This window comes from Lytechinus variegatus, chromosome 11 (assembly GCF_018143015.1).
Source record: "Lytechinus variegatus isolate NC3 chromosome 11, Lvar_3.0, whole genome shotgun sequence".
NCBI lineage: Eukaryota > Metazoa > Echinodermata > Echinoidea > Temnopleuroida > Toxopneustidae > Lytechinus > Lytechinus variegatus.
Genome location: NC_054750.1, coordinates 35,664,742 through 35,687,723, shown reverse-complemented (window position 1 = coordinate 35,687,723; position 22,982 = coordinate 35,664,742). Strand labels below are relative to the sequence as shown.

General features: G+C 33.2%; 1 protein-coding gene across 8 annotated transcripts in view; it reads right to left on the bottom strand.

Annotated features, from left to right (window-relative positions):
• LOC121424483 (AP-3 complex subunit delta-1-like) overlaps window positions 1-22,982 on the bottom strand; it is a 99,096-nt gene that overhangs the window by 63,786 nt on the left and 12,328 nt on the right. For 6 of the 8 annotated variants that reach the window (XM_041620180.1, XM_041620187.1, XM_041620183.1 and 3 more), the window contains exons 4-10: window positions 19,914-20,021; window positions 19,210-19,275; window positions 15,639-15,702; window positions 15,073-15,212; window positions 14,158-14,231; window positions 5,490-5,539; window positions 3,770-3,819 (exon numbers count right to left, since the gene is read on the bottom strand). In XM_041620180.1, the coding sequence (XP_041476114.1) occupies window positions 3,770-3,819; window positions 5,490-5,539; window positions 14,158-14,231; window positions 15,073-15,212; window positions 15,639-15,702; window positions 19,210-19,275; window positions 19,914-20,021 (552 nt within the window). Of the gene's footprint in view, window positions 1-3,769; window positions 3,820-5,489; window positions 5,540-14,157; window positions 14,232-15,072; window positions 15,213-15,638; window positions 15,703-19,209; window positions 19,276-19,913; window positions 20,022-21,912; window positions 22,021-22,982 lie in introns of all 8 variants that reach the window. The other 2 variants (XM_041620184.1, XM_041620181.1) reach the window with 2 other exon arrangements.

The window sequence follows — 22,982 nt, the reverse complement described above, 5'->3', positions numbered from 1 at the left end:
TGTTTCATGCTTTGCAGATATTATCACAAAAACAATTTCACTAAATTTGCATCATCTATTAGTTCAAGCCAATTTCTCTTTCTCCAAATCATGTGAATAATTACTGGTGCAATTTCATTTCAAATTAAAAAAAAAGAAATCAAAATATTTGCCATTGATGGGGAAAACAAAATTACACTCAAAGTCATAAAAGCATAATGATGGATTTCAGATGACCCACTTTAGACTATGGAAGTCTCTAGCTAATCAAATGTGTTAATACTACTCGACTACATGAATATCCATATAGTGCACTTTTATTGTTTTATGAACTGTGTACAGATATAAGGATGTGTGCTCAAGTATTATGATCTCATGCCACTTGTTAATCTTTTCAGATGCCAGTACAGCTAAACACTATTGATATAATATTAAAGGCTTTAATTGCCCAGTAAGCTAGATAAATGACCAAATGTTCTTGGTAATGACCACCTCAACAACCGTGTCCCAACACCCAGATTCACTCTCATCATTTGGCCTATTGTCTTTATATACTAAATGGTGCGACAGAAAATTGGGCACAGCCTAGATGGACATTTCATCAAATTATTAAAGGCATTTATTATACATAGCTAGAAGATACAATCAATATGACAGATGTGGTAGCACAATTCAGACAGAATGTGATAAGACAGATCATGTAAATTTTATAGATTATCAATATTTTGTCCATTCCCATAGGGTACCAGTAATGCACTGACCAAATCAATGCAGGTGTTATCAACATTACCAGCAAGTCTAATCCACCAATCACTGCACCAATACCAGCAAGTCTAATCCACCAATCACTGCACCAAATAAACATTATCCTTCATACATCTACATGTTTCCCAAACAAATTTATTTTCAAAGACAAACATATATTTTCAGATTCCTTCTCCATGAATATGCTTCATCATTTTCATATGATGATAGTACACTGTTTGGGAGTATGTAACCATTACACTATCAATGCAAACTTCTTATCAATTTGAAATCAGGTGGAATTAGATGGCAAAGGCTTTATTTTCACATTCTAAAACAAATATTTAATCATCTTGCATAATGCCCTTCCAGCAAGATCTCAGGAAAATCTATTGACAAAAAGTCTACATTTGGTGACATGCATTCTTATGAAGGATGTAACATGGAGAAGAATCTTGACATCCGTTGGAAAACATTATGTATCTATTGTGTACTCTTTGCATATGTGTTTCATATGCTCTATATCCATCGAGCATTCATCCAATGTGATTTTATTGTTCACCCATTTTGTTCATTGTCTGGAGCAGATGAAAACGGATGGAGCCACCCTAAAATTTTGCTTGTCCACTGTATCCATTATGAATAAGTCTGACGGTTAGTGGGACCAGGCCTTAAATTTGAGTCATCACATTATTTTGTTAATGTATAATTTTCTATTATTATGGTATATTGTATTTTCCATCTTATGTGTATACACCATCTGAAGAAATTGGAAACAAAATCTCTTTGTATGTTTGCATTCATGGACCAGTAAATAGCATTGAATCTCAAATATTTACAGAATTCCCAGATTTTATCAAGGATGATAAATTCAAACTGGTGTAGAAATGTATGTCAGCAACTAAATAACTTATTAGTCTCATATTCCTCTCTTAAAGTGGAACATATTCACCAAGAGACAAACAGATATGATCACTATGTCCATGAATCAATTGGTAATACACCACCGAAAGTAATACACATTCCCCATGCTTGAAATGAGGAACAAGAAGAAAAAGAACATCAGAATGAATGCTTAAATGTCTCCTTTTTACATGCAGTGCAAGCTCCTTCATGCACCCTCCAAATAACATTCACCATATACCAAGTACTCTTTGCTTGATTTAGCAATCCCTTATTATGATACACATAGATAACTGATCAAATATGACAGGAGTCAATGTGGAACCATTAAAAATAACATTTTTTAATTGAAATGATTTTCCTACCCCTTCACCTAAACTATGCAGTAACAAAGTACGTTTAACAACGCAGGTTAACTTGTTCTGTATTTTCACAATTGTTTTTATTTAAAGAACCTACACTCAGTAGCTAAGGACCATATAACTCTCCCCTTTCATGTTAAGATATCAGGGTTGTTTCACATGCCCCGTAGCATGTGTTATAAAAGGCATGACCAAGATCATGCCAAGAGGACACTGTTTATTAACCAATAAAATTGCTCGCTGTATATCATATACGCATCGGCATTTAAGTGCGACTTTAAGTCATACTTAAATCTTTGTGAAAAACCCCTAGGACTACAAACTGAATTTACATGTATGTTTACATTGTGAATGGTATTTCACACTAAATACATTGATATTTGAGCAGTTATATTTTATCATAGAAGCTTGAAAAAGTTTCGTGCAAGTGCAACAGTTTTTTTTAGATGGTTCTGTTAGTAGCACTTCAATAAAATTGAAAGTAATTACTGGTGGAGTTGGGAATAAAAATAGAGAAGTTTGAACACTTTTAGGCAGGGGCAGAGATTAGTGATTAGTGTCATCAGCCTATTCAAGCCACCCCCTCCCCACCCCCAACTTGAATGATAGCTTCACATCTAGAATCTCTGCCAGTGATGTAAATGAGATATTTTAAAGATATAAATATAGCATGCTCTAAAATGAGTACTATTAATGACTACAGATATCTTGTAAAACAGCATGGACATTTCTGAATCCAATTGAAATACAAATCTACATGCCCCTTTGATGAGAAAAAATGAAACGAGAGGAAGAAAGAACTTTGTCACTTGTTTATTGTTTCAATCGTATCTAAATAAGTTTCAAATGATATTAGAGGTAATTTAAAGAGAAGATGATAATTCTAAAGTTTGTACAATGATTGTCAACCGTGCCATCATATGGAAATTATTTTATTTCAGTATTATGTAATAAATAAATGTTAAACCAACCAGGATAATATGCATGTACATGTACAACCAAAAATCACTAAATACAGTAGCTCCAATGTAAAGCACTATAATGAGCATTAGTCTTAAAACCTTTTCTGTTTGGATAGGTTTTAATTGGATTCTCAATCAGCATTTAAATCGCTTCATGGAGAGTCAAGCCTGGTCCACGGTATACATACCGGCCCAGTCTAAAGAAGGTACATGTATCTGATGAATTCACATCAATACCAAATATGGAAAGCCAGTGAAGTCATAATTTGTAATCAAGAAGCAATATGCATTACGAGTATCCTTTAAAAGAAAATTGTAAGGTCAATTAATATAAGTGGTGAAATCTATGACAGGTGTACAGATCTACATTATCTTTCAAGACAACAAATTATAATACAGCTGGCTTTCCATAATTCAGGGGCTGCTTGCAATTGGTAAACAATGGCAAGCTTATCATCCAGCTCAATTTCAATTAATAACAAGAAAATATGATATCATTTATTTCAAAAATACTTTTGCTAAAAGTAAATTGATCAATAAAACAGGTCTGCATATAATTTGTTAAAAACATGGCACATCAGTGAAACAAAAGGCCTTCTTTACACAGACCCTCCCATGTAAGATTTACATCATTTCCGTTCTATACTATAATAGGGCAAATATGAGTTATATGGAATCTATTACTTATCAACAAAGTTCTCCCTTTCTCTCTTGAATAATGATGATATACCAAGCATGAGTTGTAGCATTGTTTAACAAACCAAATATTATTTCTTACTGCACCTCATTCTCAATAAAACAAGAATGTTGCCAATTTACCTGAATCGATGCAGAGTGATCGGGCATTCCTGAAGACAACGAAATCAAAACTGCAGGTTATCAGAGGATAGTTTTAAAAAGTGAAACCAGATGAAAGTAAACAAGGAGGAAAGGGGCAAAGAATAGATAAGGGGTGAGGAAAAAGTGAGAAAAAAGGATGGAAGAACAAAATTGCAAAGCTTCAATCACTTCCCACTGCCCTGAAGTAAAAAAATAATAATCCTGTATAAAAAAAAATCTAACTGAAAATCAAAGAGATGAATGAATACGTTCAGACAATTGAACAGATATCATAGTACATGTAGAAATTACATCAAACAGAAATTGTACAATGAATGTACTGGCTTATACTTCGTCCATGAGCTTTACCTACAAGAAATGGTAGTTAAATAGATTATCCTCAATTATATGTACATGCCCTTTCAAACAGTGGATGTATAAACATGTGCAGGTACATATCTAAAAATCTTCACAATCTAGTACGTCAAATTGAAATAATCATTTTGGAATTCTTGGACCCTAATAAGACGATCAACTTGTAAAGAAAATTATATTCAATAATTTTTTTCTTCACACATATCGTCGCACGCACCACGAACCGTCCTCTCTGCGCACTTCGAAACGAAAGTCAGTTTCACAGATAACACATTTAAAGAAAAGCTTTTTTAAAACCAGCAATAAGTGCACCTACAAGAAAAGCAAATTATTTGCTGGTATCTTCATTCGATAGTTAAGGTTCCAAAGTTTCATCCCGTATCTTTATATTTTCTTGAAGTGAATTATTTACGCCACAGTGGGCATCTTAACAGAGAGGACAGTTCGTGGTGAAATCGCAAGGCGCGATAGCGCACTGTATCTATTCCACGAGGACGGTTTGTGGTGCGTGCGACGATATATATATACATATACATCTTTTTCAAATAATTCAGAGTTTTTCAAGTTTAGGGACTTGAGCTTAACTCAATTAGTTATGTCCACTAAAAAATGTATCTATCCACAAATCACACTGATCAATTTGCTCAATAACTTTTATCAAGCTAAGTTCTTAAAGGTCAAGTCCACCTCAGAAAAATGTGGATTTGAATCAATAGAGAAAAAGCACAATGCTGAAAATTTCATCAAAATCAGATGTAAAATAAGAAAGTTATGACATTTCAAAATTTCACTTATTTTTAACAAAATAGTTATATGAACGAGCCAGTTACATCCAAATGAGAGAGTCGATGATGTCACTCACTATTTCTTGTTTTTTATTGTTTGAATTATACAATATTTTAATTTTTACAAATTTGACGATTAGGACCTCCTTGCCTGAAGCACAAAATGTTAAAATATTGGAATTCCATGTGTTCAGGGAGGAATGAAACTTCATTTCACAAAATAAAAATATTTCATATAATAAAATACAAAAGAAATAGTGAGTGAGTGATGTCATCAGTTCCTCATTTGCATACCGACCGAGATGTGTATATAACTGTTTTGTGAAATGAAGCGAAACTTTAAAATGCCATAACTTTCTTATTTTACATCTGATTTTGATGAAATTTTCAGTGTTGTGCTTGTTGAATTTTTCTCTTTTATTCAAATCAAGTTTTTGTTGGGGTGTTGTCCTTTGAAATTAAGCACTGGTATACACATAGGAGGGGACTTGGAAGTGATGACCCCCCCCCCCCCATATTAGTACTGAAATAATGAGATGAATAAGGTTATGTATTCTTACCAGATATGACTGTATTGATGCACTCATACAACAGGGACATAGCTGAAGTACTGTGGAGTGAAAATAGTAATTAAAACCACTCTTTAAAATAACAAATAATCCAATCATCTGATTATGTATGCAGTGTATTTGACCATGCCTGCAAAACTAAGGTGGTTACTATACCGGTACATGTACTGTAGTTCGCAAGATTATTGTCCTTTGCCCCCTAGTACATGTAACAGGCATAGTTAATTTTAATTTCTTAAACATGGACCTAAGAGAGCTGGACATTCAGTTAATGAATTCACTATTTGACTGTCATCTTAATAACATTCTCTTCATATTTATCTATTGTGATCCCATCATGGTCACTGTCAATAAGGACATGAGTTAAAAGAGGCGTTTGTGATTAGACAAAAATATTACACAAATTGTATGCGCAGAATCACTTAAATCCTGAAAAATCATTGAGCAGTTCTGGTTGACAGATGCTAATCTTATTTCTATATGTTTTATTTGAAAAAAAAATGCATATTTCAAGATAAAGGCTGAAATGAGATTGTTTATAATTTACCGGTATAAGGGTCATTCCATGGTAACTCGCGTTACACATAATGGGTACATTAACAGGATAGTATGCCTCAATAATATTTTTTTCAACATGGTTAGGGTAGACATAGAAGAACTAAATGAACCAAGTAAATAAAACAAAAGACAAATATATTGAGATTCTTGAATCGTTCAAGTTTGGTAGCTCGCATTACAAAAAAAAAGAATAGTCAATCCTGTAAGAGCATCTTTTGGCAAAGTCTCCTCATACTAGCCAATCTTGGTGAAACCTTTCCTACCTTGACTTGATAGTAGGTTATAACTCAAAACTATACAATATAAGAATTAAAAAACAATGAACAAGTGTTAGGTACCATATATATTGGTAACTCATGTTACGGTAACTCACGTTACATTATGTCTAAGTATTCAAATGGCCTGACATACATTGATGGGATACATTGCGACTGCATCTTGATTTAAGTGTTTTTACACTATTACTTCTACTGTTACCTTTACTATTACTAATACTATTACTACTTGCACATATTCTCAAAAAATCAATTAAAAGATGTCATTTATTGGTTCTTAAAGTTGTGTTCATTCAGTAAGAATTTTTTGTTACATCATTTCCATTCTAACTCAAAATTCTGTTTAAATCTCTTAAACTTTTCTTTCCTTTTCAAATACATGTATAGGTAAAAATTATTAGAAAAGACTTTAATACCCTCCTTTAGTCTTGATGTTGTTAATACAGAAGATGAATTTTTGGTTTTCATTCACTGCTAAATACATAGAAAGTGAAAGTGCCATGTGCTTCAGGAATGTGCCATGTGCTCTTGAGTATGATCTTCATTATGCTATTAAATTATCTTATTGAGGCTGTCATCTTGTGCTTAATGGTCAAGTCCACCCCTGAAAAATGTTGATTTAAGAGAAAAATCAAACAGCATGACGCTGAAAATTTCATGAAAATCGGATGTAACATAAGAAAATTATGGCATTTTAAATTTTCACTTATTTTTCACAAAACAGTGATATGCACAATTCAGTGTCATGCAAGTGAGTCAGTTGATGATGTCCATCACTCACTATTTCTTTTGTTTTTTTATTGTTTGAATTATACAAAATTTCATTTTTTTTTACAGATTTGACAATAGAGACGAAGTTGACTAAACCATATAGTATTAAAGAATGCTAATTCCACATGTTCAGGGAGAAATAATCGCTTTTTCCTTTGACAATGAGAAATTGGAATATTTCATATAATAAAATACAAAAGAAATAGTAAGTGGATGATGTCATCAGTCTCCTCATATGCATACCGACTAGGATGTGCATCTAACTGTTTTGTAAATTAAGTGAAACTTTAAAATGTTATAATTTTCTTATTTTACATCCGATTTTGATGAAATTTTCAGTGTTATGCTTGTTGGATTTTTCTTTTTTTATTTAAATTAACTTTTTGTTTGGATGGACTTGTCCTTTAAACAGTGCATCATGGTCTGCATAACACTACATCGGGTCGTAAGGTGTGCGGTGGCCTTATTTACCACACCTTTATTTAGCCCAAGTACATGTACTGGTCGAGAGCTGCTCAGGCTGGTGGGAACTTAGATTTTTAGATGGTAACTCATGTTACATTGTGGTAACTCGAGTTACATGGTATGAAACTCATGTTAAACGTTTTGTTGGCATTTTAAAAGATAATATCAGTGCTTATTTGAGGAAACATCTTGCTTACAGGATAAGGGGGTATTGAAACTTAGAAAATCATGATTGCCAAAAAAATAAGCTCAAACTATTGATTTTTTTCAGAATGAAAAATCATATTTTTGGTAACTCGTGTTACATGGCTCAAGTGCATATTTTGTTTGTGATGTGAGATGTTTTGGGGTTGTGATGTAGAAATTTCCTTCTGGGGACTGAAGGAGACCTTCCATGCATAAGTATAAATCCAATTAATAGAAGTCTTAACAATATTTTCCCATTTAAAAAAATACAATTTTAGTAAGGTATGTAAACTTTAGCTGTTTGGGTGACTAAAATCTTTCCAATGTTTGTTGCTGTATCTCAGAAAATATTTGATCAATTGATGTAATTCTTTGTGTTTCTGTAACTTAAAAATGTGTTCAAATGATAATGGATAATTTCTCAACAATTTGATAAACTTGAAATTTTAGTGTAATGTCCACCTTCCTGTGGACTAGCCCATAATCACAATTTTGAACATTTCCTTTTAACATTCCATAGGAAAAAATTTTTATTCCAACTTCAAACCACCTGCATGTATATGTAACTCATACAAAAAATTGGAATGCCTCTGGCCGTCTCACCTGCATCACGCGGTTCAATATAGCAGCAGTGCTGACTTTGAAAACTACTCTAACTCGCACAAGATGTTCAGTGATACATGGTTACTCTTATGTCCTCTTTTTATGAACTAGACCAATAAACTTACAGAGATATGATGGTTATTCAACAAAAAACCCCAACATGGCCAAAGTTCATTGACCTTACATGACCTTTGACCTTGATCATGTGACCTGAAACTCGAACAGGATGTTCAGTGATACTTGATTACTCTTATGTACAAGTTTCATGAATCAGATCCATAAACTTTCAAAGTTATGATGGTAATTCAACAGATACACCCAATTCGGCTAAAGTTCATTGACCTTTGACCTTGGACATGTGACCTGAAACACGCACAGGATATTCAGTGATACTTGATTACTCTAATGTCCAAGTTTAATGAACTAGACCAATAAACTTTCAAAGTTATGATGGTAATTCAACAGATACCCCCGATTCGGCCAAAGTTCATTGACCCTAAATGACCTTTGACCTTAATCATGAGACCTGAAACTTGCACAAAATGTTCAGTGATGCTTGATTACTATTATGTCCAAGTTTCATGAATCAGATCCATAAACTGTCAAATTTATGATGGGAATTCAACAGATATCCCCAATTCGGCCAAAGTTCATTGACCCTAAATGACCTTTGACCTTGATCATGTGACCTGAAACTTGCACAAAATGTTCAGTGATGCTTGATTACTATTATGTCCACGTTTCATGAATCAGATCCATAAACTTTCAAAGTTATGATGGGAATTCAACAGATATCCCCAATTCGGCCAAAGTTCATTGACCCTAAATGACCTTTGACCTTGGTCATGTGACGTGAAACTCATGCAGGATGTTCAGTGATACTTGATTAACCTTATGTCCAAGTTTCATGAACTAGGTCCATATATTTTCTAAGTTATGATGACATTTCAAAAACTTAACCTCAGGTTAAGATTTCGATGTTGATTCCTCCAACATGGTCTAAGTTCATTGACCCTAAATGACCTTTGACCTTGGTCATGTGACATGAAACTCTAATAGGATGTTCAGTAATACTTGATTAACCTTATGGCCAAGTTTTATTAACTAGGTCCATATACTTTCTAAGTTATGATGTCATTTCAAAAACTTGGAGAGAGAGCGTCAGAAAATCAGCGATGACTTCGAACGGCGCGAAGCCCGTCTGCGTGATATCATGGATGAAAAAATCGCATCTCTTCATGATCTTGAAGTTGCCATAGACTCCAAATTAAAAGATATCCGTAGAATCGAGTCAACAGTAGATTCCAACAAAGTCAAAGTAGATGAATCCCCTGATCGTATGGATTTAGCTGAACAATATTCTCGGCGAAATAATATTCGGCTTTTGGGAGTTCCCTTGACCCCTAATGAAAACACTGATGCTATAGTATGTGATGTTGCGAAACAGATTGGGGTCGACATCAGCGTCAACGATATTGATCGATCACACCGTGTCTTCAGCCGTCAGTCTCGTGATGATACCAAGCATGCCAAGCATGCCAAGGGCAGCAAGTCACAGACAGGAATGCAGTCTCCAGGTATCATCGTGAAGTTCGTTTCATACAGGGCCAAGTTCAAAATGATGAAAAACAGAAGGAACTTGAAAGGTAAAGGTATAGTGATTGTCGAAGACCTGACTAAGAAAAATCTTGATCTCCAAGCTCAAGCATCCAAACGACCAAACATCACAGCAACATGGACCTGGGATGGTCGTGTCTTTGCCATGGTCAAGCATGAGGATGGACGCACTGCAAAGAAACTCGTCAAAAAACTATCAGACTTGAAATAGAACATCTTGTGTATTCATCAGACTGTATATACATTAACTGTTTTAAGACATATTACTAAATGCATGGATTCGTGCTGATAAATATGTCATTTATCTGTTATACATGGCTCCTTGCTTTTGACTCCTTTTGCTATTCTATATATTTTAGATCCAATTTATTGGATTTACATATTATGGATACAGAGCCTTACATTTTTTTTTTTAATTTTTATTTTTATTTTTTACATATATGAAGTAAACTTTACCTTCTATTTTCAGATTGTCAAACTTGTTATTAATAATAAACTCCTGGTGGTTCTTTTAAACTGTACACTCTCCTTGTTATCCTTGTTTTTTGCTTATTTTTTGTGTGTATTCTGTTTTGTAAATGTTTTAAATATGCCTGATGTTGAGTTATATAGACAAGCAATGAGTAATGATAATTTTATTCATATATCCAAGCTTTTATCTCCAATTGATAATGATGAACATAATTCTTATGGTCCCCAACTAAATTGTTTTATGCCAAATGAATTTAACACGTTTCTGCATGAAGAACAGTCTAACATTGATTTGCGAAAAGGATTTTCTTGTCTACATGTTAATTGTAGAAGTATAAAGAAGAACATTGATAATCTTGCTACCTTTTTACATGGTCTCGACTTTAATTTCTGTGCAATAGGTGTAACAGAGACATGGCTAAAATGTAATGATCCTTGTTATAATATTAATGGATACAATTTCATTGGTAACTCCCGCCAAGATCGCCGGGGTGGTGGTGTAGGAGTTTTCATCAGAAATGATTTTTACTTTGTACATAGGTGTGATCTAGATTTTTTTTCGGAATTTATGGAATGTATTTTTATTGAAATTAAATCATCATTTAAAAATGTAATATTTAGCGTAATTTATAGACCTCCAAACTCATCATTGCCTAATTTTTTAGAATCTCTTACTACAGTACTAAATAAAGTTTCCAAAGAAAATAAATTATTGTATGTTTGTGGTGATTTCAACCTTAATTTATTAAATGCCGATTCTTGCCCACAGGTTAGTGAATTTTTAGATGTATTTATAACCAGATCGATTTATCCAGTCATTCATATTCCAACTCGAGTATCCAGACAATCTACTACTTTAATAGACAATATATTTACAAATGATATAAACAATATCTATTCTGGTATTTTTTTGGTTGATGTAAGTGACCATTTCCCTGTGTATTGTATTCATAGTCATTATATCAGCAAAAAAATACAGTATCTACGAGGCGCAAAATAAATGATGTTAATATAGATTTTATTATAAAATTAGAAAGGATTGTATGGAATTTTGATAGTAGTGATCCAAACATTATGTACAATACTTTTTTAAATCAATTCTCAAATTTATATGATGAATGTTTTTGTAAAACTAAAGTCAAATGTAAATGCCGTAAAGATAAACCATGGTTCAATGATGACTTGAGAATTATGTGCAATAAAAGATATTTGTTATACAAGAAATTTATCAAAAATCCTACTACATATAGAGAAAATAAATACAAGTCTTATCGTAATAAAGTTAACTATAAAATAAAATGTATAAAAAATGAGTATTATAGAAAGTTATTTTTGGATGCCAAATACAATCTTAAAAAATCTTGGAATATTATTAATACAGCAATGGGTAGAGTGAACAATAAAACTGTTATTGAAAGTATAAATGTTAACAATGATAAAGTAGTTGGAGATTGTGATATCGCTCAAGCATTTAATGATCATTTTGTTAATATCGGTTCAACTCTTTCAAATAGTTTGCAGTCAACTACCTGTACTAGACAGAATGATTTTGTGCAATATTTGAACAGAAACAATAACACTGCTTTTTTTAATCCCATCACTCCGGATGAAATTATTAAAATTGTGTGTAATTTTGATAGTAATTCTGCTGCTGGGTATGATGAAATTAGTATGTTAGTCATTAAGAAATCAATTCACATTCTCTGTTATCCCTTGTGCAATATTTTTAATTCTATTTTAACTACTGGAATATTCCCTGATAATCTTAAAATAGCACGTGTTGTTCCAATTTTTAAAAATGGATCAAAGTCAGAATTATCTAATTACAGACCTATATCAATCTTGCCAGCATTTTCTAAAATTATCGAAAAATGTATATATAATCGCCTTTCTGATTTTTTAGATAAACATAATGTAATGACACCGTCCCAGTATGGATTTCGTCCGGGGCATTCCACATCCCATGCTCTAATTGATTTGGTTTATAAGGTTTCTCATGCTTTTAATTCTCGATTCTTTTTATTTGGTTTGTTTTTAGACTTAAGTAAAGCTTTCGATACGCTTGATCACTCTATTTTGTTAGTTAAGTTAGAAAGTTATGGTATTCGTGGAATTTTGTTAAAAATGTTTGAAAGTTATTTGGCTGATCGAAAACAATTTGTAACTGTAAATAACACTAAGTCTGAATTGAGGAAAATCGGATGTGGAGTGCCTCAGGGATCTATTCTGGGACCACTTCTTTTTCTTATTTATATGAATGATATTTGTAATGTCTCAGATAAGTTACAGTTTATTCTATATGCCGATGACACTAGTGCTTTCATGAGCCATGATAATGTTAATACTTTATGTTTGAATTTTAGTATTGAATTGCAGAAAATCAGTAAATGGCTAATCTTTAATAAATTGATTTTAAATGTAAAGAAAACACAGTGTATGATTTTTACGAATAAGAAAATTGATTATAACGATTTGAATATTAAGATGAATGAAAATATAAAAGTTGTACAATCTCTAAAATTTCTTGGTGTACTTATTGATTCTAAATTAAATTGGCATGAACATATTAGTGAGGTCTGTAATAAAGTTTCAAAATGTTTAGGTGTTTTATATAAATTAAGATTTTTTCCTAGAAATATTTTATTCATGATATATAATGCTATTGTTACTCCGCACCTAAATTATTGCAATGTTGCTTGGGCATCTTCCACCAATTACTCGATGTTAAGACTATTTCGTTTGCAGAAAAAAGCAGTTCGTATTGTCTTTCATGCCAGTTTTCTTGCCCATACATCACCTATTTTTCATGAATTAAAATTGTTGAATATATACGATTTGAATAATTTAAATACAGCTATTTTAATGTATTTAATATCTAAAAATGTTGTACCTATATCTCTCATGTATAAGTTCACTCTGATTTCTGAAATAACTTCTTATGATATGCGAAACCCGTTGAATTTTTATTTACCTCTTTTTAAAACAAATGCTGGCATAAATTCAGCTTTTTACAAAGGACCAAAAATTTGGAATGCTCTGTCAGAAGAAATGAAATTAAGCCCTTCGTTAAATGTCTTTAAAAGGAATTATAAGAAATTACTATTACAAAATTACATGTAAATTATCAGGCTCATTTTTATCTTTGTGTCTTTTGTTATGTCTGTTTAGGGTTTGTTAGGTTTTGTAAACTGCTTAATTTATTTTATATGTATCATTTTGTTATTCATTTGAAATATGCTCTCTTTTCTTTTGTTTGTATATTACTTGGTTTTAATTGTTTGTATTATTGGTGGCAGCATTTTATAAGACTTCAATGTTCTTCCTAGCTGTCTCCACATTCTATTTTATTTGTATATATATTTTTACCTTGTAATTGTTTTTAATTTTGAATGAAATAAATTGAAATTGAAAAAAATTGAAAAAACTTAACCTCAGGTTAAGATTTGATGTTGACGCCGCCGCCGTCGCCGTCGGAAAAGCGGCGCCTATAGTCTCACTCTGCTTCGCAGGTGAGACAAAAAATGTTAGAACGGATGTTTTTCGACTCGCTGTATGGCCACGGTAGATCAAATGTGAGGTATAACATGCACATAATCAGGATACGTTGACTACGATTGCATCAAAAGAATGCTCGCATTAATCGTCTATCATTTTAGGTCCATGGGATTTATAAACATGTACATTAAATAAGATATGAATAATTGCAGTCTTACCTGTGAATGAGATTAGTGAGGGGCTCTAATAATTTCTTTCCAAGTCTAGGCTCTAACGGTGTGAGGGCACCAAACTAATATAAATATAAAAAAAACTTGTCATTATCTTTCAATCAATATATTCACATGTGAATTTCAAGAATGTTTTTTTCTTTAGGAAATATTTTCAGTTTTGTGTCACTGAATACACTCTATGTGCAGTTGTTCAATCAATGGTAATGTGCTAAAACATTTCAGAGAACATGTGTTGATATAAGAGCTTGGCTGTAGCAACTTGACATAATATTCAATGAATGCACACAATTGTAAAATATCAATGTTGACAACGGCGGCGTGCTGCCAAAAGCTGTGTCTATAGTCATGCTCAGCTCTGCAGGCGAGAAGAGTTTCAAATTTTTTATGGAATTTATAATACAGGGGTCCATAAATCAAAGCTTAGCAATAATCATAGAACATTTTTCTACAATTTACAATTAATCATGAAAATCAAGCATATATGATTAATCACTAACCTTTGTGTTACGGGACCCAGAACATATTATGAAGCTGCTCGCATATGACGTCACAAATCAAAAATTTAAAAGTTCATATCTCTGTCATTCTTTGAAGGATTTTCATCAACCCTTCACCAGTATATTTTTTCTACTCTATTCAATCAAACTTCCCCTTTAAAATCAATGTTATCCGTCACCAAATCATTGGAATGCCATAATGATTTTTATTTTGCTAATTTCTCAACAATTACACAATATCTACCAAAATCATTTGGTACATATATTAGTTAGGTCTACAAACAATTAGTCATTTTAATGGATTCTGAATTTTGAAAAAAGTTACAACTCCCATTATGTTCAATAGAATATAATTTCTAACATACATCATAAAAGCTACATACAAAATAAAAACATTATTTACCAGTTTAATAATTTTGATAAGCATCCAGTTATTAGTAGATGATGTCATTAGTTTGAAGAATAGTGGAGCTAGAGATAGGTAATTGCGAGGGTTCTTTCTGGCTAACTCACAGATGACATTGACTGCTGCAGACTGGACACCTAAACCAAAGAAAGAATGCATTGGTTATATATCTTTCCTTTACATGTTGCACTAACCTTCCAGTCAAATAGATGTGAAAAAAAAACATTCTGATAATGTCCTCCCAGCATCTATTTTCTGGGATGATAATGCTTCAGGAATGCCAACACATACTGCATTGGGTATAGATTTAATTAATCACATTCCTGATTGATAGCACTGTACCTCTAGGCCAAGGGGTTAAATTCCTATTACTATGGATTACTTCTAATGTCTTTCAATGGTAAATGTGCAAAATTACTGTTATTTCTATGTTTTTATTTGTACATATATTGAAAGAAATATACAATAAGTTACATGCTATCCAGCATTATTTCAATGAAACTTTGGGCATACTGAATGCAAAAATGTCAAATTTGATATTTAGACATTAAATGTGACATTACCTGGATCTGGATCTTCAAGTTTTTCCTTCAGTCTTGGAAAGGCAGGTCTGAGGGCATCAGGGAACTATAAAAAAAACAAGACAAGCACAATCAGCACATGACTATATCATGGGGGAGCAGTTAATATAACCAGGGCTCCACACTAACCCATACTGGTCCGACATGAATAGGTTGGACCAGTAGATACCCAGTTTTTCAAATTTTTACTGGTCCGAACCTGAAATCTACTGGTCCCAAAAAATAAGAAAACATAAAAAAAGGCACAAGTTTATTTTTCTAGCCTTTCGTTACCCCCCCCCAAAAAAAAAATAAAAAGAAGGAATGAAGGACAAAAAGAAAGCAAGACAGAAAGGAAGAAAGAAAGAAAGAAAGAAAGAAAAGGAAGGAAGGAAGGAAGGAAGGAAGAAAGGAAGGAAGGAAGGAAAAGAAAGAATAAGAGAAAGGAAGGAAAGGGAGGAAAAGAAAGAAAGAATAAAAAGAAGGAAGGAAGGAAGAAAAAAAGGTAAAGAAAGGATAGATGTGAAGGAAGGAAAAAAATAAAGAACTAAAGAAGGAAAGGAGGAAGGAATAAAGAAGGAACAAAAAAAAGAAGAAAGAAAAAAAGAAATGAAGGAAAGAAATGAAGCAAGCAATACAGAGAGAAAGAACAAATCCAGAAAGTAGTAAAGGAAAGAAAGAAGAAGCAATAAAAAAGAAAGGGTTAAAGGAGAGATGGAAAGAAGGAAGAAAGGAATTAAGGAAGAAATAAAGAAAAGTAAAATGATAGATAGAAGGAAAGAAAGAAAGAAATGAACTTAAGGGAAGGAAGGAAAGGAGCAAGCAATATAAAAAAAGAAAAGGTAAAAGAATAGATGAAAGGAAGAAAAAAAGAAAGACAGAGACAAAGAAAGGAAGAAATAAAAAAGGTAAATGAATTATGGATGGAAGGAAGACAGAAACAAAGAAATAATGAAGAATGAAGGAAAGAAAAGGGTAAAAGGAAGAGAAGGAAAGAAAGGAAGAAGAGAAGAGATGAATATAGGATGGATGGACTCAAGAATTAAAGAAAAAAAATATATCAAAAAGAAAGGAAGGAAGGAAGGAAGAAAGAGAAAGAAAGAAAAAACAAATAGAGAAAAATATTTCATAAAAGGATAGAAAGAATGAAAGAACAAATTTAAGAAAAAAAAGGGAAAATAAAAAAGAAAGACAGTAACAAAAAAATGAAAGAAGAGAGGGAAGAAACAAAGAAAGATTGAAAGAAAGAAGGAAAGAAAGATAGGAAGAAAACAGAGGAAGAAAGCTAAAACTATCATCAAATAATTTATCAATTTATTTTTGGCTCAATTAAAATAGCTACGAAAGAAAGTCAGAAACCAAGTGTATCAACACACACATAAATGCATATGTGGGGCTAATATGTATTCAGACGATATCACCCGAAACCCGATCTGTTCGAACCAAACAGAAGTGAAAATTTATCCTTTTACTTTTTACAAATGACAGAGTTACTCCAATTTTTAGGAAAAATGGACATTATAAGAGCCTTTCATGAGTATGAACCGTGAATTTTGAAAGTTCTGTGAGAGATTTCTGCAAGAGTTTAGCCAAGCTTCGTTCGATCGCGCAGCCAGTAGAGAATTTACCACGTGGGTTGTGTGACTGGCTACAATACATGTACACTGTATCTGCTCTAGTAGCAATTACGTGCGATTCATTCTGTTGAAATTTAAATATTGTATTCTGTGTGTGAATGACAGAATTTATCGGGGGGGGGGGGGGGGGGGGGAATGGTTTGCAGTGAATTTGACCATTTCTGGAAGTTATTGGTCCAATAATGGTTTTTATTACTGGTCATGTCAGATCTTGCTATTTTTGGAAAAATTACTGGCCCGACAATGATATTTTTTACTGGTCATGTCGAACCAGTAAATCTTCCTATTTCTGAAAATCTAACCGCCCGACAGCGATTTTTACCGGTCTGGGACCATCGGACCCCTGCTAGTGTTGAGCCCTGATATAACAAATAGTGCTTTAATAAAGTTTTGCTCTGAGCCAATCAGATGTAAAGATTTCAGTAGCTTATAACAGATGATGGCTTGAAACAATCAAAGTAGTAGGAAGGACTTTACTGTCATTAGGATTGGATGGTCAAACACTGCCCAGAGCATTAACTGTCATCTAACTCAAGCTTTTATACGCATACATGTTTATCCCTAACAAGATCAGGATTTTTTTTCATCAACCCCCCCCCCCTCTCTTGAGATCTCAGCCGCCAATTATAATACTGTGGGATGTAATCTACAAGACTTTTCTGAAACAATAAGATTTTTCTTAAATGAATGAATTGTGCTAATTTATGCCTACATGTAAATTACAATTTTTGCATTAATTTACTATAAAAAGATCCTAGAATGCAAATTTTTGGTGTCAATATTCTGTACATACATTTGTACCATTTTCAACAATTACAAATAAAAAAATAAAAATGATTTTTTAAATTTATTTTATTGTATTATGAATTTCTAATGCATTTCTTCACTTCAACCTGCTACTACTCAAACCGTGCTACTCAAGCCATATTCAGCTCATCTCATCTGGTTTACAATCCTTTTCAGGACTTCACTCACTTTCAAGAAAAGAATACTTCTAATTTTCTCTGTATATTCTATCTCGTCTTTCCATTTCAATCTTTCGGCCTGTATTTCCTTCCCTTCTTCATATTACACATGGTGAACCGTAAATCTTCTCCACGTTGCATTCTTTGTTTTATCAGCCTTTTGTTTTTCTGTTTTTTCGTTTAATAGCAAAACCTTTTTGAAGAATAATTATGCAAAATTAATTTTAGCTGATAAAGGTAAAAATAGTCATATATTTATGAAGAAGATGAGAAAACTCAATTTACATTGACTTTGTATACAAAATCACATTTTGGGTCTGACATGCACTTTACATGTAATGTTGCATACTTTTCCATCCGCATACCCAGGGGCATTGTAAATTTGGTCTCAAAAGATGCGCAAGACTTCAAAGTAAAAAGTCAGCAAGGGGTGTGGACGAAAAAAAATTGTGCAGCAGAATGGTCGCAGAAAATGTCGAGGGGGGTTGATTCAACTCCCCCCTGCCGTTTTAGGGTAAAGTCTTCAACAAGATTTCCAACATTCTCCAAATACAAACATTTCTGTATCATATGAAAATAAAAGCTCTTGGGGGATTTTTCGATTTACTAAATATATGCAAGAAATACAGGCAGTTCCAATACAAGTTCTTGTGTAAATATGGTAGTTGCTTTTTGTAGGCTATCAGGAAACAAAGTAACCAAACATCATGTAATTACATATTACACAATCATTTCAGGCCCTAATATTAGCAGTATATTTAGAAACCATTAAGACCTGTCATTGCTTTGAGATGGTGATTCACTATAAACAAGGAACTTATCATTATTCTAAAAAAAGAATACACATAGCTTTGTTTGGCCATTATTATGATAATTCATACTTGATAAGAGTAAGCACCCTCAATAGAATAGCCTCATAGCATGATAATAGGTATCTTGTGGTAAACTAATGCCCCAAAAGATATCACTTACCTTGAGGAAAATCTTGTACATAAGAAGCACTGCCTTCTTCCTAATATAGGGTCTTGTAGATGCCATCTATAATTTGTGTTGTGAGAAAATCAATATTAGAAAAACCAACAAATATTTCAATAAATGCATCATAGGAACAGAAATGAATAAGTGGTTTCTTCATGTGTTTCTCCAGCTCTTGCTTTATAATGTTCATCAATTTTGTCAAAGTAGGGAAAATTTATTTAATTCATTACATTCAATTTTTTTAGTCATGAACAAAACAGAAATATGGTATGATTATTTCACATATCATAAAGGATTTGTAGCAGTTAAAAGTAAAACATACATATAGTAAATTGTAACCATCCTCTTTATTCATGGATACGTGTACATGTAAAAAGAAATCAATAATTACATTATGAAAACACAATTGACGCTCAAATCAACATTGACTACATGTATGTATATATATATACCAAAATCTATGTAACTAGGTAAATAAGATGGAGACACTGCACTGTGCAGGAATATAATAAGAATACAGAACACTGATATGAATATATATCACAATTTCTAAGACACTACCACATTAGGGGAAGAAAAATACAAATAGCACAAGTTTTACAAAATATGTAGCTCCTTTCAGGACAAAGAAACAGTGGGATGTCAATGGTACTTCATGTTAGGGTCATAAGGGGTCAAAGGGGGTCATATCAACTCACCAGACTCATGAGGTCATTGGCCAGATCTCTGGCAATATCAGGGGAAGTGAAACATGCAAGCCCTGCCATGGCGATACCTGCTTCATACTGGCTGACACTGTTAATATCCTACAAATGGGGTACGGAGGAGAGGAGGCAGGGGGTACGTAGATAGGAGTACCAGTGGGGGTATCAAGGGGGTAAATAGAGATGCAGAAGTGGTTTAGATAGGTGGGATGAAAGAAATAGGTTTATGGGGTGAAATATCAAGGGTAGATTGTTGATGGATAAAGCAGCAACATTTGTAAAATGGGTTAGAAATTTAGAGGCATGAAAGAGAGGCAATATACATGAAGTGGGATACAGGTACAAGATGAATAGGGTGGGATGTTAATTTATGGTTCACATGTATATGGGCAAATATATTATAGATGATCAATTAATGGATGTAATTGGGGGGTAAGGGAAGGGGTAGGTAAATATGGAAAAAAGATTGAGGTATTACAGAAGCAAAAATCATGAATAGGAAAATCAATAATAGGATTTTTATATGTAAAGAGCAATGTACAAGAGTTTTGTAGAAATTTCATTGAATGTGATGGGGAGAAGAGGAGTTTGAGGAATAAGGTTGCAGGTGGGTACATAGACATTGCTTTAACGAATTAAGGAAGTGAGAAGAAAGATAGGAATTCCATATGGAGAGGCATAATAGAAAGTACAATGCGGAATGGGTAGTTTTATGAGTAGAAATTTGACAGATAGTAACAACATATTATGGGGAAAAGGAAATTAGGAATGAATTAGAATTTTCAATATCAAAGGTAAGAAAAATGGTGAGTTTTATTCAAAGACATAATGATAAAAGATGATTTTCACAACAAAACATTAATTTGGAGCAATGTTAGGGGTGCAAAGAACAAGTAAAGAATCAACTCAAATTAAATGAAACGTAAGTTTATATGGGAAGGAAGGAAAGATACAAGAAGGTATATGGACAAGGGATTAGGGAGGAAAAGTGGGAAATCAGAATTGGAAGAAAAATGGAAGAGAAAGGTAAAGAAAGCACAATATCAACACTTTTCACTGGTTTAATACTTAAAATGTGGTAATTTCAGTAAATCATGGAGCCAGTTGAAAGATCTAGACAAAGGACAGAATACAAAGGGGGTAAACCACTGTAGGGTCTATGGTTTAACATTCCCACTATTAGTATTTATAGATAGCCTACATGTTTCCAGCTTAAAATAAAGATTGACAGAAAAGACAAATATGAGCCACTGATAACCCATAGAGCCGATATATTTCCTCACCAAAATGTTTTTTAGTCCTTATAAAATACTAACTGCAATAGGCTTTTATATTAAAATGCTGCAAATTTTATTTTCTCATATTTTTTCTAAATCTTGTAACGGCTATAAACAGTGGAACCAATAGATCGGCTGTTAATAGTCAATTGATTGGCAACAATTATTCAAGCAATTTTCAACTGGCTTCAAGATTTTAGGAAAAAGACAAGAGTACTGTCTTAACCACAAAAAGAACATCCTACAAAAAAACACTAAAGGTCAACTTTTACTTCACGATGTCAAAAACAAAGTCTCAAGGTATTCTGTGTACATGCTCTGCTATCGCACCGGTTTTCTAAATTTTGCATGGCCCTGGAATGCTATAATGTAGATATTTGACTTAAATCTCCTTCATACATGTATGTGAGTGGGGAGCAAAAACTCTTTTTGCTTGTAAAATATTTCTTGGCCAAAATGACAGATTTAAATTTAGAGTGAAAACCTTTTTTTGAGGGGGGTTGACCATTTTTTTAACAAACTAGCATGCCCTCTTTAAAAATTATAAATTATTTCCAGGCCCAAGCAATAAACTGCCTTTCTTAAATAGCAATCATGTTTGATAATTCCATGGTCTGTAACAGATATCAGTACAGAGAATACCACAGCTGATAAAACAGAGGTTGGGCTATAATAGTGACTGATCCACAACGCTTTATGGCACAGTTAAAACTTACCAGTGCCATGATATCATTGGCCAGATCATGGGCAAGGTCAGAGGTCAAAATACATGCTAAGCCTGTGATAGCGATGCCTGTCTCATACTGGTTGTGGCTATTCAAATCCTGTTGTTTTTCATCGGTGCAATATAATTCATCATTCGATTCAATAAAATGTGTTTTATTTTAAGCAATGGGAATTTTCTGAAAACATAATTATATACATGTACCATCCTCTGCCCCATACTTGAAAAATAATATATCAATAAATAAAAGGATAAAATAAATCAATACATTAAGACCTGACAAGGTAGACAAATGAAGAAAAAACCCATAATAGACAAACTGTGTCTCACCCACCCATGACTACATGTACATGTATGTAATATGAAGGTTTCCCTATACATGTATGCTTTTCACATTGCATTTCCTTAACCCCATACTATCCTTAACCCCATACTATCTTTTTTCGATTCACACTGTCTTTCTTAACCCCATACTATCTGCTCAACCATGGTTAATGCCTTAACCCCGGACTATCCCTCACCTCATGAATATTGATGGTTTTACCAAACAGAGCGTGATTAACGTGCAATTGGACTTCTGTGATTGGCTAATGCTTAGTCCCACTTTCCTTAGCCCTGTTTCGTTTTCACACTGCATCTCTTAGCACCGCAATTGTGGTGCTGGCACCACAATAAGCCGGCTAACCCTGCTTTTTTGCAGGGCCAGATAGTACCGTACTATTTACCGTGCTAGCCCACTTTGCTAAAACTTAGTGTGAAAATGAAGTGGGCTAAGCTTAACCCCGGGAAATTGGTGGGGCTAAGACCCCCCTTAGCCCCACCAATTTAGGACAAAAAGTACAGTGTGAAAAGCATACTAGTATATATCATCCCAAGCCAAGTTTGATTTCACCAGTCTTGCTGGCACATGTTAAAGTCTGACTTCAAATGAACACAACCTTGTGATGTTACCTCTAATGGCCATGTTACCTTCCCCCAGTTCATCTATAACCAAAGTGTACAAGGGTTACAAAGTTATCTGCCACATGAGTGCTATAGGTAAACTTTAACCTGAAATGACCT